Raw genomic sequence first — 16,915 nt, forward strand, 5'->3', positions numbered from 1 at the left:
GACTTTCTGGGATTGTACTCTGATTTTCATTGTTCCTGATGATATGGTTTTCAAGACATGATTTTATGATTTTATGAATGATGAAAAAGTGACAATGTTTGGTAACATAAATGATGATTTACTTAATTTAAAACTTTTTTTTTGGCCTCAAATTTTGGGATGTTACACTTAGAGTCATACTCTAAGATTGTAACTTGAGTGACACATACTAAAGAAGGTTTATAACACTTGTCAAATGTAATAGTAAAATGTTTTCTACTCTTGTACATTTGAGACTGGTAAGTTGTGATGTTTTGGATAAAACAAAGACCAACTAAGGCCAATAGTGTGAAGTGTTTATCTTGATAAGAATCCACACTGACTCTTGAATATTTGTTTGGTTGTCAAGGAATGGTTCTTGACAAAGAGAAACTTATATGTAAAGAGGACAGTGGTAGTCTTAAAGGTCTTGAAAGTTTCAAGAGCTAATCAAGGATAAAACCTATAGTTTATCGCTAGCACACGACTTAAGGTTTGTAACCTATCGTGTTGACATAATTCTTGTTTCTTTGCCTATTTCGATAAATTTGACTATGTATGTGAGTTATGTGAGTTCTCAAGTGTGTGATTGTGGTTGTGACAAATTCTTATGGATGGGAACACATAATATGGACTTGTGAGAAATGGAAAAAAGGTCTAAACATTATGATTACGACATCCCTCTTCATAATTGTTTAGACACACATGTGAGCTATCTAAGGAAAGATGTATGAGTATGAGAAGCTTAGATAAAGTTTGTCGAAGCATCTCGTATCAGAAGTCTGAACTTCGGTGATGAAAGTCAATGAAGTATTGATTTCTAGAAGTAGATTTCTGAGTATATGTCAAAGCTAGTGGGAGCATAATTGTTATGCTAAATAATTATTATGCCAGTGGGAGCATAATCAATTATGATAAGTATTGTTAATTATAGAAAACAAAAGTTTCGCTTGGAAAAGGTTGTTTTGCTATAATTAAGGGAGAGGAGATTATACTTCATTTCAATCATAAAAGTTTATATTGAGACTTCAATCATCTTTAGTCAAGGATATATATATGAATTTTATGTTGGAATGGTTCAACATAAGGGAATTCTATATATATTGCGTTCTCAAAATTCGATTATGATTACGACATCCCTCTTCATAGTCGATTTTTGAAAACATGGCAAATAAAAAAATATTGTAGCAAAAGACTGATCTAGTATCATGTCTTTATGTGAGACATCATGAATCGTGTCCCATATGCTTCAGGTATAGGATCGATCACATATGCTATAATATTTATCCGTTCTAAATTTTCAAAATGCCTAGAGCATTAAGAGGGAAAAGGAATAGAACCGGTAATGACTGAAATGATAAAGCAATTGTCAAGAACAATATGAGGTTTACCTAAGATTGGTTTCTCATGGACAGTTGGAAGTATGATATTAAATTTGGAAAGGTCCATATTGAAATATTCTAAAAAGAGGTAGCTCTTGTTCAGAAGTGATAGTCAAAATAGGAATATGTAAATGTTTTCCATATTGGGAGTTGGATTTTAATAATCTATGAGAAAGTTAGAAACTTTTATGCAAGAAGGATATTCAAAGGAATGTACTTTGAATGTGAGACTTCGTATCCATGGAATTGATCTCCACTGGAATACTTTGTAATGTCTATTGCCAGGTCCTTGTGACTTTTGTGCATAGTCATTTCAAGAGGATCAATGCATATGAGTTTAAAATCTAACAGATTATAGTAAATGACAAGAATTTGATATTCTTACATTTACAGTAAGGATTTGGGATTATGAAATGAGCATCATTGGAATCATGTTCAATTGATCTACTTCACAAAGTAAGGATCATAGACAAACATAGTTTGCATACTAGGAGTATGGCATGACTATTGTTTAGAAAACATAGTGTACATGCTTGGAGCATGGGACAACTATTGTTTTAATTCAAGTGTTAAGTTGATAAATCGAAACAGAATAATGTGTAATCAATATGGTGATGAATAAAAGGTGTTTTATTTATATCATAAGTGCTGAGACCATATTGGATTCAATTATTCTTGTGTTTCATTTTTCATGTTTTGACTTCCATAATAACTAGGTTATTCTTTCCGCATGACTAAGTTATTCAAACTTCCACAGTCGGTCATACGTCGGAAGTAGGTATGAATTAAGACTATCATGAATTGGGCTTGTAGATGACTAAAGGTGTTTAGCCATAGCAATGGTTGCTACAACATTCATGAGTGCTCATAAGTTCTGAGTATTGGAATAAACCCACGCTCAGTTTCATCACTTCATGGAATTTATCCAGAGTGATCATTAAACGATAATATCATATAAGTCTTCAAACCTAGAGATATGAGTTGTTTCCTATGAGTTGGTTGTGCATTGATTGCACGAAAACGCATCAGTAACTTGATGTTATAAAATGTGCCTTTGTGAATAATTGAACAAGTAGTAGAACAAGTATATGAGTCGAAGTTTATATGTTCCTTCTAGTCCTTGGAGGATTAGAAGCGATATCTGAGCCCCTCGATGATTTTGTTTTGACCTATGTACCAGGCCCGGTCAGAACCTAATTGATGTGTTCAATTTAGTTCTTTGTCAAACAAATCCGAAATCGGAAACAAACTGCTGGACAATAAGTACGACGTTGTTCCATGTATTTGTCTGGCTGATATCTTGAGAACATAGGATTATATGATCACTTATCTAAAATGGCGCTTCATAGTTCAACAGAGTTTTGTGAGCTACGATTGCCGGTTGGTTCATGAAGTTATATCTGCAAATATAGTTATTAGACTTATCCAAGTGGGAGACTGTTGGATAAGGTGTCTAAGTCCATAACAATATTTGAGATTCACTTGACCCAACCCGACATGGTCCATTTGGGTTGCACTTCACCCGAACAATTTGTATGGATAATCTTTTGAGAATAGTATGTTTATGATTTATTCATATATTATGAGGTATAATATATTAATATGAAATCATATTATTTAATTAGTATTGATCTTAAATTAATTTAGTGATAAAAAAGGTGACTTATTAAATATGGGCTCTTGTATTTATATAGTGTGGGCTAATGATTATTTAGAATAGGCTAGGCTTGCATGGAAGTCTATGGATGGTCCATGGAGCTTTTAACCCATGGATCCTTGGAAAGGAAGAGTCATGGGTATGTTGGGTTATGAGCATTCTAACACTCCTAAGTGTACATGCAACCCTAAATACCTTGGATCTATGTTTTCTCTATTATACATACAATTATGAACATCCAAGGTATTATCCTAATCTAGCATACAAAATAATAAATATAACAAGATAGAATACATACCTCTTTGATGTAAAATGTCTTCATGAAGCTTGAGTGCCTAGTGCCCCAAGTGTGACACCTCAAATGGTTCACACAACACCAAATACACTTGGAATAACTTGAGAGAAACTTGAACACTCCTTAAAATCGTCTAGCCCTCACACTCACCCATTAGTCCACGATTTCTTGAGCCATGGCATTCTTTTATATGGTGGCTATTAGGGTTACACCATGTAACTCATAACTTTACCCATTCCTTATGCTCCATGGATTTTCACCTCCATGGAGTATCCATGGGTCACCCCATGGACTTAGTCCAACATAAGGAATCTTGGATCACAAGCCCACATATATAAGAATGAATGATTTACACAATCAACCCATATATTTAATTAGTCTCCTTTTGATCACTTAATTAATTCCAAATTAATTCTTGATCAATACTAATTAAATAACCTTATTAATATATTAGAACTTATAATATATTAACCAAACCTTAAGTGTTATTTCTCTCATTATAGTCTATCCAAATGCATGATGCCATGCAACCCAAATGGACCATGCTGGGTCGGGTCAAGTCTTACCAATTATAGTTATGGACTTAGACATTAATCCAACAGTCTCCCACTTGGATAAGTCTAAAACTATTATTGCGTATGACTTCAGGAACCGATCAGCAATCGTAGCTCTCAAAAGCTTCTATCGAACTCTGACCTTGTCGATGAACTCTGACTTTTGTCAATGACTTGTCCATTAGATAAGGGATCATATATTCTTCCATTCTAGATATCATATGGACTGAGACATGGATTATCAATCATTCTCTCTGTCCATTTGTTGTTTCCTGATTTCCGATTCATGATGACTGACTGATTGAACAAATCAAATCAGTCATGGCTTGGCCAAGCACTCACATGTATCATCTTTAAATCATCGAGGGGCCCACAAATATCGCTTTTATCCCGAAGGTAAAAGGAATGGATAAACTTCGACTCATATGGCTTGTTCTACTACTTGTTGAATCATACACAAAGGCACATTTTATAACATCGAGTTACCAATGCGTTTTCGTGCAATCAATGTATAACCAACTCATAGTAAAAACTCATATCTCTAGGTTTGAAGAATATAAGATATTAACTCATGATCACTCGTGATAAAATCCATGAAGTGATTCAAATGAGCGCGGGTTGAATCCAATACTCAGAACTTATGAGCACTCATGAGTGTTGTAGCACCACTTTGTCCACCAACTTGGACCTCTACAAACCAACCCATGACAGTCTTCATTCATATCTACTTCCAACATATGACCGACTGTGGATGGTTTGAATAACTTAATCATTCAGGAAGAGCGACTTAGTTATTCTGGAAGTCAAAACATGCAAAGTGAAACACAAGAATAAATGAATCAAATATGGTATCAAACCCTATGAATATAAATAAACACTTTTATTTATCACCATACTGATTACTCATTATTCATTTTTTCGGTTTTATCAACTTTATACTTGAATTTAAAACAATAGTTGTCCCATGCTCCAAGCATGTACACTATGTTTTCTAAACACTAGTCATGCCATACACCAAGTATGCATACTATGTTTGTCTATGATCTTTACTTTGTAAAATAGATCAATTGAACATCACTCCAATGATCCTCTTTTCACAGTCCCAAATCCTTACTGCAAATGCAAGAATTCCAAATTCATGCCGTTTACTGAAATCTGTTAGATTCTAAACTTATATGCATTGATCCTCTTAATGATTATGCACGAAGTCAGAAAGACTTGACAACAATCATTACAGAGCATTCCAAAGGAGATCAGCTCCTTGGAAACATCCTTCTTTCATTAAGTTTCCTAATCTTACACAGATTGACTAATTTATAACTTTGAAACATTTCCATATTCCATTTTGACTATCACTTCTGAACAAGAGTTGCCTCCTTACAGATTATGTCAATATGGTCCTTCCAGAATTAACAATATACTTCCAACTGTCCTTGAGCAACCAATCTTTGGTAAACCTTAGATTGTCCTCGACAATTGCTTAATCATTTTAGTCATATCCAATTCTAGACCTTTTCCCTTCATAATGCCCCAGGCATTTGGAAAATTTTAGAAAGGATGAATATAGGACATGTAATCGATCCTATATCCGAAGCATATGGGACACGATTCATGATGTCTCACATAAAGACTAAACCAGTCTTTTGCTATAATATTTCCATTTCAATTTGCCAAGTTCTCAAAATTCAGATTATGAAAAGGGATGCCGTAATCATAATCGAATTTTAGAACGCAAATAATGGACCCATATATAGAATTTCCTTATGTTGAGCCATTCCAACATGAAATTCATATATATATATATATATATATATATATATATATATATATATATCCTTGATTAAATACGATTAAAATCTCAATCTAAGCTTTTAGAATTGAAATGAAGTATAATTTCCTCTCCCTTAATTATAGCAAAACAACTTTTTCAACCCCTGCAACCTCACGAATTAAAACTTTTGTTTTCTATAATTAACATTGCTAACTTGCAACCTTTGTCATAATTATCATGCTCCCACTAACATGATGATTATTATCATAACACTTATGCTCCCACTAGCTTTGACATGTACTCAGAAATCAGCAGACTTTCTTACCAAAGTTCAGATTTCTGATACTAGATTGTTTTGATAAAACTTTATCAAAATCATACACCTCTCTTAGATAGCTCACATGTGTGTCTAAACAATTTTAGAACTATGAAAAGGGATGTCATAATCATAGTCTCAATTGTTTAGACCTTTGCCACTTCTCACAAGTCCATGTTAGTGTGCCGGTAAACCACACACGCTCCACTAACGACTTTGAGAATGCAAATATCACAATTGCTATCTAGCTAAAATCTACTTAGTGAAAGTGTTTCCTCACCATCATTTTCATGAATCGGAGAGAAACCTTATGACACTTAGATTTAATAGTTTATGTGTTCTTATCCATGTGAATTTGTCAAAACCATAATCACAAGACAAGGTTAGTGACAAATCCAAACTCATATTGATTAAACTTGTGCCATCTTAAATTCTTGCCATTTGGCAGCTCAGGTGCATTCCATTGCTTCCAAGTAGTTGTGCAACCAATTGAGAACTCTCAGAACTCCTATGCAAAGCCAACTTGAATAGGCACAAAAATTTCAACACGATAGGTTATAAACCTCAAGTCGTGTGCTAGTGAAGGACTTTAGGTTTTATTCTTGATTAAGTCTTGAAACTTTCAAGAGCTTTAAGACTCCCACTGTCCTCTTGACATATAAGACTCCCTTGTCAAATATTCAAGAGATAGTGCGAATTCTTTATCAAGACTAACACTTTACACAATTGGCCTAAGTTGGTCTCTGTTTTATCCAAAACATCACAACTTACCAATTTCAAATGTACAAGAGTAGATAACCTTTTACTCTTACATTTGACTAGTGTTAACAAACCCTCTTTAAGATATGTCACTCAAGTTACAATCTTGGAGTATGACTCTAAGAATTGTTTTGGAACGAAGTATGACTCATCTTTTTGATTTAACCATTTCAACAATTCATGACTCCTCTTCTTAGTCATAATAATGCACTAAGATGACTTTAGAGGACCAATTGTGATATGGTATCTTAATCATTAAGATGATCATCAACATCATACTAAAGTACTCTCCCATCTTCTCAGATTTGAGAAACTTTTATCTTTCTGCCATACTTTGATTCTTCTTATTCGTTCTGTCTCACATTGAAACTTCTCCAATGCTACAGACTTATACTTAAACTTATAAGTATAACCATATTTACTGAACTTAAGTAAATCATGACGAATAGTCTTCTTGATCTTTTGTGGTGGACTTGACCAGTGCACAAGAATGTGTACTCGATCCCTTAGTCCTTTCCTTATTCACATAAGGAATTAGTCATAATTTTCCAAGCTGAAAGTTCCCATTCATCATACTATACAACTTGCATGATTCCAAGTTTCGGTCCAATGGAACCTTGGGTGATGAGAATCTTTCCTTATTTGGTAATATTAGACACTACCACAACCGAAAGAATCAAATCCATTTTTCCAATATTGCTATCAATGGAATCTTATAAGCAACAACTTTTCACAAATGCCATTGTAAGGATACTAAAAATAAATAAAATCAAAACCTTTTTCTTTTATTTTAAAACTTTATGGAAAAACTTATCCTTACAATCCATATGAAAACCTTGTTGTTATCTATTCCTAAGCAATATAAATATCATAACTCTTAAGTAATAGCCCAAAATTCTGATCACCGAACCATGCGATTGAAATCCATCTTCGCGATCAGAATCAGCATGTACTTAATAGAGTTAGACAATGGACTTTACCTGAAGTAGAGCCAAACTTATTGACTTTAACATCCTTAGGTAAATTTGGCAGCTTCGTAACCACTGCCCCTTCCTTTGGCAATAGTTACCTATGGACCCTTGATAATGGGACTATCTCAGACTTCGCCTCTCTCTTTACCATTAGGTCAACCGAGTTGACTATGGCCGATCCCTTTCCATTGGGAAGAGAGAGCTTTACTGGATATCCAATGTCATCATTGTCAATGTCCATAGCGTTTTAGGAAGTTGATCTTAGCAAATAGATAAGATCATTAAGGGTCTTGTCTTAGTCTGTTTCATAGGATTCCCAAAATAACTCACTATGTGACTTAGAAAGTAGTTGAGTCACCAACTTTCTCAAGACTTTGACACCCAACTCTCCCGGCTTGTCAATATGTGACTACATCTCCAAGATGTGATCACACCTAGACCTTGCCTTGCCAATAGGGCTTGAGTGACCTTAAACTTTTTAGGAACTTGTGGGTTAGGGAGAATAATTGGAGGAGGTGAAAGAAGTATGATATCCATGGGACATCATCTTCATTTAGGAAAGCTTGTTTCAAGAGATTTGGGAAGATCATAAATGTCTAGACCAGACATCTTTTTAGGAGATATTCAAGATAGTTGATTTAAAGTCCTTAATATGACACCCACTATGAAATATTAAGGCTAGGACCCAACAAACTATTTTATAACTTAGAAGAGGGATGCCGTAATCCAAGCTATAAAATATTTGAGGGTAGGTGAATGACGATTTACCAATTTCCACCATGAAAAACGAAATAATTTATTAGGTTTTAATTGGATTTGAAAGTCCTAGATCTTTGAGATTCATTGAACTGTTCAAAGGCATGTTTCAATCTCGAGTGCGCCCTTCAGGTTTTGTGACTGGGATGCCGAGGATCACAAAACAAGGTGTGAATAACCATGCAAATATACTTGGTACCCTTAATATTTACCCCTTAATCAGTGTGTTGGTTAACCACACACGCTCCACCGATACTATGATAAATATTAAGTTACCCTTTGCCTACCTTGTTAAGTCCAGGTTAGTGTGCCGGTTAACCACACACGCTCCACTAACGACTTAAGCAAAGTGCAAAGTGTAATTTCATGGGTTAGCATCAAATTCACATTTTCCTAAGTAACTAAGATTGGGTATTAATAAGAGTTTAGTTACTTAGTATTTATCATTAATACTTTTAATGAAAGGAGAATTATAGTCCTTGTCCTACCCGTTCGGCTAACGACCCTCCACCAGTCAAGGAAGCGGTTGGTGAGAGTGGACATCCATTAAACTGCCATTTTATAGGCAGTAACCTTATACCCCCCTTATAGACCGGCTTCGTGAATGAGGCCTACTAACGGTAAGACTGACTTTACTCTTATACATATATATAAATATTATTAACTTATAATATTATAAAGTATAAGGGTTGAATTTTAACTTTTAAAATTCTAAGGGCTAACTTGGAATTAAAGTATTCATAAGTGAAAACTTTTCAAATTCCAAAACTTGAGGGCAAGTTTTGAAACTATTCAAAACTAGTTAATTCCATAACTTATGAGTTTAAAGTAGTTTTAACTAAAAAAAAAAACTCTTCAAGTTCCATATCTTGAGGACAAGTTATGGAAGACTTTAAACTAATTAATAAAAAAAAATAACTTTTTTTTTATTGTAACTTATGGAAATAATTAAGCTTACACTTTTTTTTTAATTTAATGAAGAGACTCTTGAACCTCCATAACTTGAGGACAAGTTATGGAGTCATAAAACCATTTAATTAGAACTAGACTCTTCATTTTGTAACCTTTGCCAACTTTTATGAGTTTTATGATTCTTAAATGTGACTTTTCATATAACTTGAGGACAAGTTACAAAAACACACTTTGGAATCAACTCTTAGATTAAAATGGATTGAAAACAACTATTTCACACAACTTTTCTATTAATCTAAGAACCTCATAAGAACAAGATAATTCAAATCATCAATCTTCAAGAAATTAGCATGAATATACAAACTAATACAAATCTTGAAATTATGACAATTATCTTAGAAATTGGATTAGCATGAACATTACCACATCAAAAACAAGTTTATAAGTCCAAAAACATCTTAGGGTAATGTTCCTAGTCCAATTCCAGCCAAAACAATCGAATATATGCATCCAACTCGATTTTTCAGCTACTTTTACAAGTATAACAAAAAAAAAAACCAGTCTCTAATACCACTGTTGGGTTATGAGCATTCTAACACTCCTAAGTGTACATGCAACCCTAATTACCTTGGATCTATGTTTTCTCTATTATACATACAATTATGAACATCCAAGGTATTATCCTAATCTAGCATACAAAATAATAAATATAACAAGATAGAATACATACCTCTTTGATGTAGAATGTCTTCATGAAGCTTGAGTGCCTAGTGCCCCAAGTGTGACCCCTCAAATGGTTCACACAACACCAAATACACTTGGAATAACTTGAGAGAAACTTGAACACTCCTTAAAATCGTCTAGCCCTCACACTCACCCATTAGTCCACGATTTCTTGAGCCATGGCATTCTTTTATATGGTGGCTATTAGGGTTACACCATGTAACTCATAACTTTACCCATTCCTTATGCTCCATGGATTTTCACCTCCATGGAGTATCCATGGGTCACCCCATGGACTTAGTCCAACATAAGGAATCTTGGATCACAAGCCCACATATATAAGAATGAATGATTTACACAATCAACCCATATATTTAATTAGTCTCCTTTTGATCACTTAATTAATTCCAAATTAATTCTTGATCAATACTAATTAAATAATCTTATTAATATATTAGAACTTATAATATATTAACCAAACCTTAAGTGTTATTTCTCTCATTATAGTCTATCCAAATGCATGATGCCATGCAACCCAAATGGACCATGATGGGTCGGGTCAAGTCTTACCAATTATTGTTATAGACTTAGACATTAATCCAACAGGGTATTAAGGTTTACATGGATGTAACCCTAATCCTCCACACTATATAAAGGAGTCTTTGGCACTTGATTTGGCACTAGTTGTGTCTGAACAAGAGTGGTGGCCAAATTTCAAGATTGTGCATTATTCTCTCAATAGTTTTCCAAGTTTGTGGTGATTTGTGATTTCCATTTGAGGCATCCACACTATTGGTGCTAGGCTCTCAAACTCCAAACAATCAACCACCACAAAAAAGGTATGTCATTCTACTAGTAATTTTATGATTCAAGTTCCCCATGCCATGCTAGTTAGGATGTAAACCTTGGAAATTCTTATTTGCATGTATTTTAGAGAAAACATAGATCCAAGGTTTATAGGGTTGCATGTACACCATAGGAGTGTTAGAATGCTCAAAACCCAACAGAAAGTGCCATGCTCGATCTTGGAGTCTCAACCAATGTCATTCCATACTTGGTTTTTCAATCTCTCAATATTGGACCTTTGGAAGAAACTGGAGTAATCATTCAATTAGCAGGCAAGTCAAGTGTATTTCCAAGAGGCATGTTGGAGGATGTACTAGTGCAAGTTAATCAACTAGTATTTCCCAGGGACTTCTATGTCATCGACCTTGAAGAGAAGAATCCTTCAAAGTCATCTATGATCCTTCTTGGAAGAACCTTCATGAATACCACTCATATGATTATTTATGTCCATAATGGGAAGATCACCATGGAGTTTGATGGAGAAACCATTCACTTCAACATCTTTGAAGCAATGAGGTACCCTAGCAACATTTCTCCATTGTATCGGGTTGAAGTGATTGAGCCAATCACCCAATAACTATTTGAGTTATCACATGGGGATATTTTGAATATGGTACTCAATATGAGTCTTGATTGTGAAAGTTTGAAGAAACATTGGAAATGTATACACTGGACTCCGAAATTAAAGATATTGTGAAGACTTTAGAAGTTAACAAGTCAACAAGGAAAGATGTCCTTCAATTTGCCTTATTTCATTCTACAAATAAAATGCCCACTTCCATAATCCAACCACCCACACTTGAATTAAAAGTCTTACCTAGCCACTTGAAGTATGCTTAACTAGGTAAAGACGAAACTCTCCTGATGATTATCTTCTCTCAATTGAAGGACTTTGAAGAAAACCAATTGGTTGAAGTTTTGAAAGATCACAAAGAGGCCATGGGGTGGACAATAGCGGATATAAAGGGGATTAGTCCTAATGTATGCACTCACAAGATCCTCATGGAAGATGATTGTAAGCCCAAGAGGGAAGCTCAAAGAAGATTAAATCCTCCAATGATGGAAGTTGTCAAGAAAGAGATAATCAAGCTCCTTGACGCGTACATGATTTACTCCATTTCCGACTCCAAATGGGTTAGTCCGGTTCAAGTGGTTCCCAAGAAAACGGGAATCATGGTTATTGAAAATAACAAGCGAGTAATGGTACCCACTCGAGTTCAAAATGGATGGAGGGTGTGTATCGGTTATAGAAAGCTGAATTCAAGCACACAAAAAGATCATTTCCCCTTCCTTTCATTGACCAAATGCTCGAGAGATTAGCGGGAAAATCGCATTATATTTGGCTTGATGGATACTCGGGTTTTCATCAAATACCCGTTGCCCCCGAAGATCAAGACAAGACGACTTTTACATGCCTTGTTGGCACATTTTCCTACAAGCGGATGCCATTTGGATTATGCAATGCCCCCGCCACATTCCAACAATGCATGGTGAGCATCTTCTCCGAGTATGTTGAGAATATAATTGAAGTGTTCGTGGATGACTTCACCGTATATGGAAATTTGTTTGATGAATGCTTGGATAACCTTAAGAAGATTTTGAAAAGATGCATTGAGAAGAAGTTGGTATTAAACTTTGAGAAGTGTCACTTCATGGTCAATCAAGGCATCATCTTGGAACACGTCGTCTCCAAAAAGGGAATTGAAGTTGATAAAGCCAAAATTGATGTCATACAAACCCTTCCTTACCCATCATATGTTAGAGAAGTGAGATCTTTCTTGGGCCATGCGGGATTCTACAGGAGATTTATCAAAGATTTCTCGAAGATCACAAGACCGATGTGCCTCCTTCTCCAAAAAGATGTTGACTTTGACTGCAATGTAGCATGTCATGAAGCCTTTGACAAACTTAAAGACCTACTCACATCCGCTCCCATTATGCAACCTCCAAATTGGGAGCTTCCTTTAGAAATCATGTGCGATGCAAGCAATTTTGCCATTGGTGCGGTTTTAGGTCAAAAGGAGGGCAAAGCATCACAAGTTATCTACTATACCTCCAAAACCTTGGATAATGATCAAGCCAATTATTCTACCATCGAGAATGAACTTCTAGCCATTGTCTTCTCATTTGAGAAATTTGACAATACCTTCTCGGGACATAAATGATTGTATCATCTGACCATACGACCTTGAAGTATCTAATGACCAAGAAATATGACAAGCCACAGTTAATTCGGTGGATTCTTCTTTTACAGGAGTTCAATCTTGAGATAAAGGACAAAAGTGGTGCCGAAAACCTAGTTGCGGATCACTTAAGTCGTTTAAATATTGATGGCTCCTCTTCTTCCATCCTTGATGAATTTCCCGATGAACACCTCTTCTATCTTTCAAACACAATTCCTTGGTATGCGGATATCGTCAATTACTTGGTTACTAAAGAAATTCCCCACACATTTACCAAGTACCAAAAGTCCAAGTTAAAGAGTGAATCCTAATACTACGTGTGGGATGACCCTTATATTTGGAAACATTCTCCACATCAACTAATACGGAGGTGTGTTCACCAAAATGAGGTCGAATCAATCTTGAAGTTTTGTCATGAGTATGCATGCAGAGGCCATTTTGGTCAAAACAAAACCATGCGGAAGGTGTTAGAATGTGGACTCTATTGGCAAACAATGTCAAGCGATACCTATCTATTTTTCAAGAGTTGTGATAGATGTCAAAGAATGGGAACCGTATCCATGAAGCACGAAATGATTCAAAAACCTATCCTCATTTGTGAGATCTTTGATGTATGCGGATCGATTTCATGGTCCCATTCCCCGTCTCTTTCGGTTATACTTATATACTCTTGGCGGTTGATTACGTCTCAAAGTGGGTTGAAGCAAAGGCTACAAGGCATGATGATTCTAAAACTGTAATTGACTTCTTGAAGTCAAATATTTTTTCAAGATATGGTGTACCAAGAGCCTTGGTGAGTGGTAGGGGCACTCATTTTTGCAACATAATGATGGAAGCCATGATGAAGAGATATGGTGTCATACACCGGATATCAACCGCCTACCATCCAAAAACAAATGGCCAAGCCGAAGTGTCAAATAGAGAAGTCAATCAAATTCTTGAAAAAATGGTCAACACCACACAAAAAGATTGGAGCTTGAAGTTAGATGATGCATTGTGGGTGTATCGGACCACCTACAAAACTCCAATTGGCATGTCTCCATTTCGAATCGTATATGGAAAGTTTTGTCATTTACCGGTGGAATTGGAACACAACGCATATTGGGCGAGTAAAAAGTGTAATTTCAATATTGAAGAAACCGGGAAGCACCGAAAGATGCAACTTCAAAAAATCAAAGAGTTGAGGAACGAGTCTTATGAAAATGCTAGCATCTACAAAGATAAGACAAAAGCGTTTCATGACAAGCACATCACTCGAAATAATTTTATTCCGAGACAAAAATTTCTTCTTTATCCTTCGTGGTTAAAGCTATTCCCGGGAAAATTTCGATCTCGATGGCACATACCTTTTATTGTTATAAAAGTGTTTGATCATGGTGCGGTTGAAATTAGGAGTTTGGAAAGGAATCAAATATTCAAAGTGCATGGGCACCGTTTGAAACCATTTTATGAAGGCTTTGACATGGGAGAATTCAACAACATAACAATGGAAACTCCGATTTATGAAGGGTGACGAAAGCGGGGCTATGTCTTGGCAAAGACGTTAAATAAATGCATTGTGAATAAATAATCCCCGCTTGAAGTTTCGATGTTTCTAGGCTTAAAGTTGGTAAAAAATAAGCATCTTGAGGTTTAGCAATGATCTTGGTAACGTATGGAAGAAAATCGGAGCTTGTGGAGAGTAAAATTACAAAAAAAAAATAGTGTCAAATATCCAATTTGCGCGGCTTGACTGCTTCCCCGCGCACACGTTGCGCGACCCAGCCTAATCAAACAAATATGAGCTCAAAATTACTCCAACACGAGATGTATTATGAGGTGCGTGCGCGACTGCTCCACCACTCGCGTAGGTTTTGCGCAGCCTGACTCCCACCCTCGCAACGTCTTGCACGGCCTGCCTCCCACCCTCGCAGACTATTGCGTGGCCAAGATCAACAGCCATCCCTTTGCGCGACCTACACACCAGCCCTATACCGCCCCCGACCCGTGCCAAACCCGATTGCCAGGCCCATTTCCGACCCAACCTTATAACCCCTTCACCCATCGGACCCCCCCTAAACCCTTCCCCCTTGTGACTCCCATCCATAGCGAACACAACAACCGTCGCTCTCCCATCTTCTGTTGCCGCCGAAGAAGACCCTCTGCCTCTGCCGCTACCGTCGCAACCTGATGTGCCACCAGCCGCTACAGAAGACCACTTCCTCTGCCAGTCTACAACAGCCGATAGTCCCTTCCCCTTCACCGGCATATCAATGTTTCCCCATCCTCCTCCCTTCGTCACGGGAGCCTCTAAACGCACCACCACCGCCGTCCTCCTTGCTGCTACCACCGACGCAAACCACCACCTTGTGTACGCCACCAAGCGTTGACAACGACCAGTGCCACCACAACCTTTAATCGCCGCCTCCACCATTTTCCTACCCCTCACTGGAAAAAAGTAAAACCACCGTATCTCCAGCAATTCTTCACCAAATTCGATATTTCTTTGGGCATTGTTCTTCAAACACTTCCGTGCACACCGATCTACAGTCCATTTCGCCAAATTTGCTCGCAGGAAAAGCTATCTCTGCCACCGGCCACCGTCTGCCGCCGCCGCCGGCCGCCGCACCTCATTTTGACGAAAGTTTTCAATTTTTTTTCTCACCGAAGATTCAAAAGACTCAACCTTGCGGTTCAAATTCAAGCTTGGGGTGCGGTTTTAGCATTTTTCCTTTTGGGTTTCGACACTCGAATTTGGTATATTACTTTTAATTTTCTTGCATTCAATTTCTAATTTTGAAAGACTTATGTCATGCATTAGGGTGCTTAGAATTGACTTGCTTTGAATTCATTGGATTATATTACCTTGAATTGTGCCAAATTGCAAGTTTGTAGTGTTTGCCCGATTTATATTTATATTTATATTTTTATTTGGATTGATTGGATTGGTGTGAGGCGAGTGTGAGGGATAATCTTGGTCAAGTTTTTGTCTTTGCTAGGTTCTATTAACAGGTTCAATGGGAAAGAACAAAACCATTCACACATCTCATGGTTCTTCCCGCAAAGCTCAATCGTCGAGATCATCCAAAAAAGTCTCAACTGAGCATGGCGATCGTGATGGTAACTCGGTACTCAATAGTGCACAAATCAAGCAATTCAAGTCAAACCCCTAAAAACTTGCAATCTGAGACACTAAATTTTACCACCGGGAATCTATGATCAACCTTGGCCTTGACGATTGCTTGTAACAGTTGTTCCTCAACATGGGTTAGCGTGATTACCTAGCTCTTTCCGCGTGCACATACAAGAAACCCACACTCGAGTTCCTTTCCACTTATTCACGGGATGACACGACAGAGGTTCTCACATTTAGACTTCAGGGTTGGCAGCACCGACTCACCTACGACACCCTCAACACTATCATGGGCACATACGACAACCAAAACACCGACATCTATAGTTATCAATGGACTCAATTCAAGAGCTTGAACAAAGTAAAGTTTTGGACTCAAATCACCAGTCTTCCAAACTTCAATTTAAGTCGACAAAAAGACCCTTACATCATCCATCCTTGTTGGAGAATCGCCCACCGGATTCTTTCAACTACCATCTTTGGTTGTCACGAGCCGGGACAAATGGTTTGGGTGTGGGCCTTCAATTTCCCGAGTCTGAGTATGTGCTAGTGGATGACCCGCCTATCTACCTCCTTGACTGCGTAGCTCTCCCTCGGATGGAATTGTTGCTACCTACCAGCAATTTCCATTACTCTTTGCTCAATCATGCCAAGGAATCT

General features: G+C 36.9%; 2 protein-coding genes across 2 annotated transcripts; both read left to right on the plus strand.

Moving 5' to 3' along the window:
* Window positions 1-11,129: 11,129 nt before the first annotated feature.
* LOC145111070 (uncharacterized) lies at window positions 11,130-11,537 on the plus strand. The gene has a single exon (XM_079047372.1). The coding sequence runs from the start codon at window positions 11,130-11,132 to the stop codon at window positions 11,535-11,537; it is 408 nt and encodes a 135-aa protein (XP_078903498.1).
* Window positions 11,538-13,771: 2,234 nt separating this feature from the next.
* Window positions 13,772-14,656, plus strand: LOC145111071 (uncharacterized). The gene has a single exon (XM_079047374.1). It carries the CDS (start codon window positions 13,772-13,774, stop codon window positions 14,654-14,656), a length of 885 nt encoding a protein of 294 aa, XP_078903500.1.
* Window positions 14,657-16,915: the final 2,259 nt, after the last annotated feature.

This window comes from Lactuca virosa, chromosome 5 (genome assembly GCF_052849685.1).
Source record: "Lactuca virosa cultivar CGN04683 chromosome 5, Lactuca_virosa_CGN04683_v6, whole genome shotgun sequence".
Taxonomy (NCBI): domain Eukaryota; kingdom Viridiplantae; phylum Streptophyta; class Magnoliopsida; order Asterales; family Asteraceae; genus Lactuca; species Lactuca virosa.

Coding starts and splice junctions, on each gene's coding strand:
- LOC145111071 (XM_079047374.1), top strand. CDS start 13,772: ATGGTCCCATTCCCCGTCTCTTTCGGTTATACTTATATACTCTTGGCG.
- LOC145111070 (XM_079047372.1), top strand. CDS start 11,130: ATGCTCGATCTTGGAGTCTCAACCAATGTCATTCCATACTTGGTTTTT.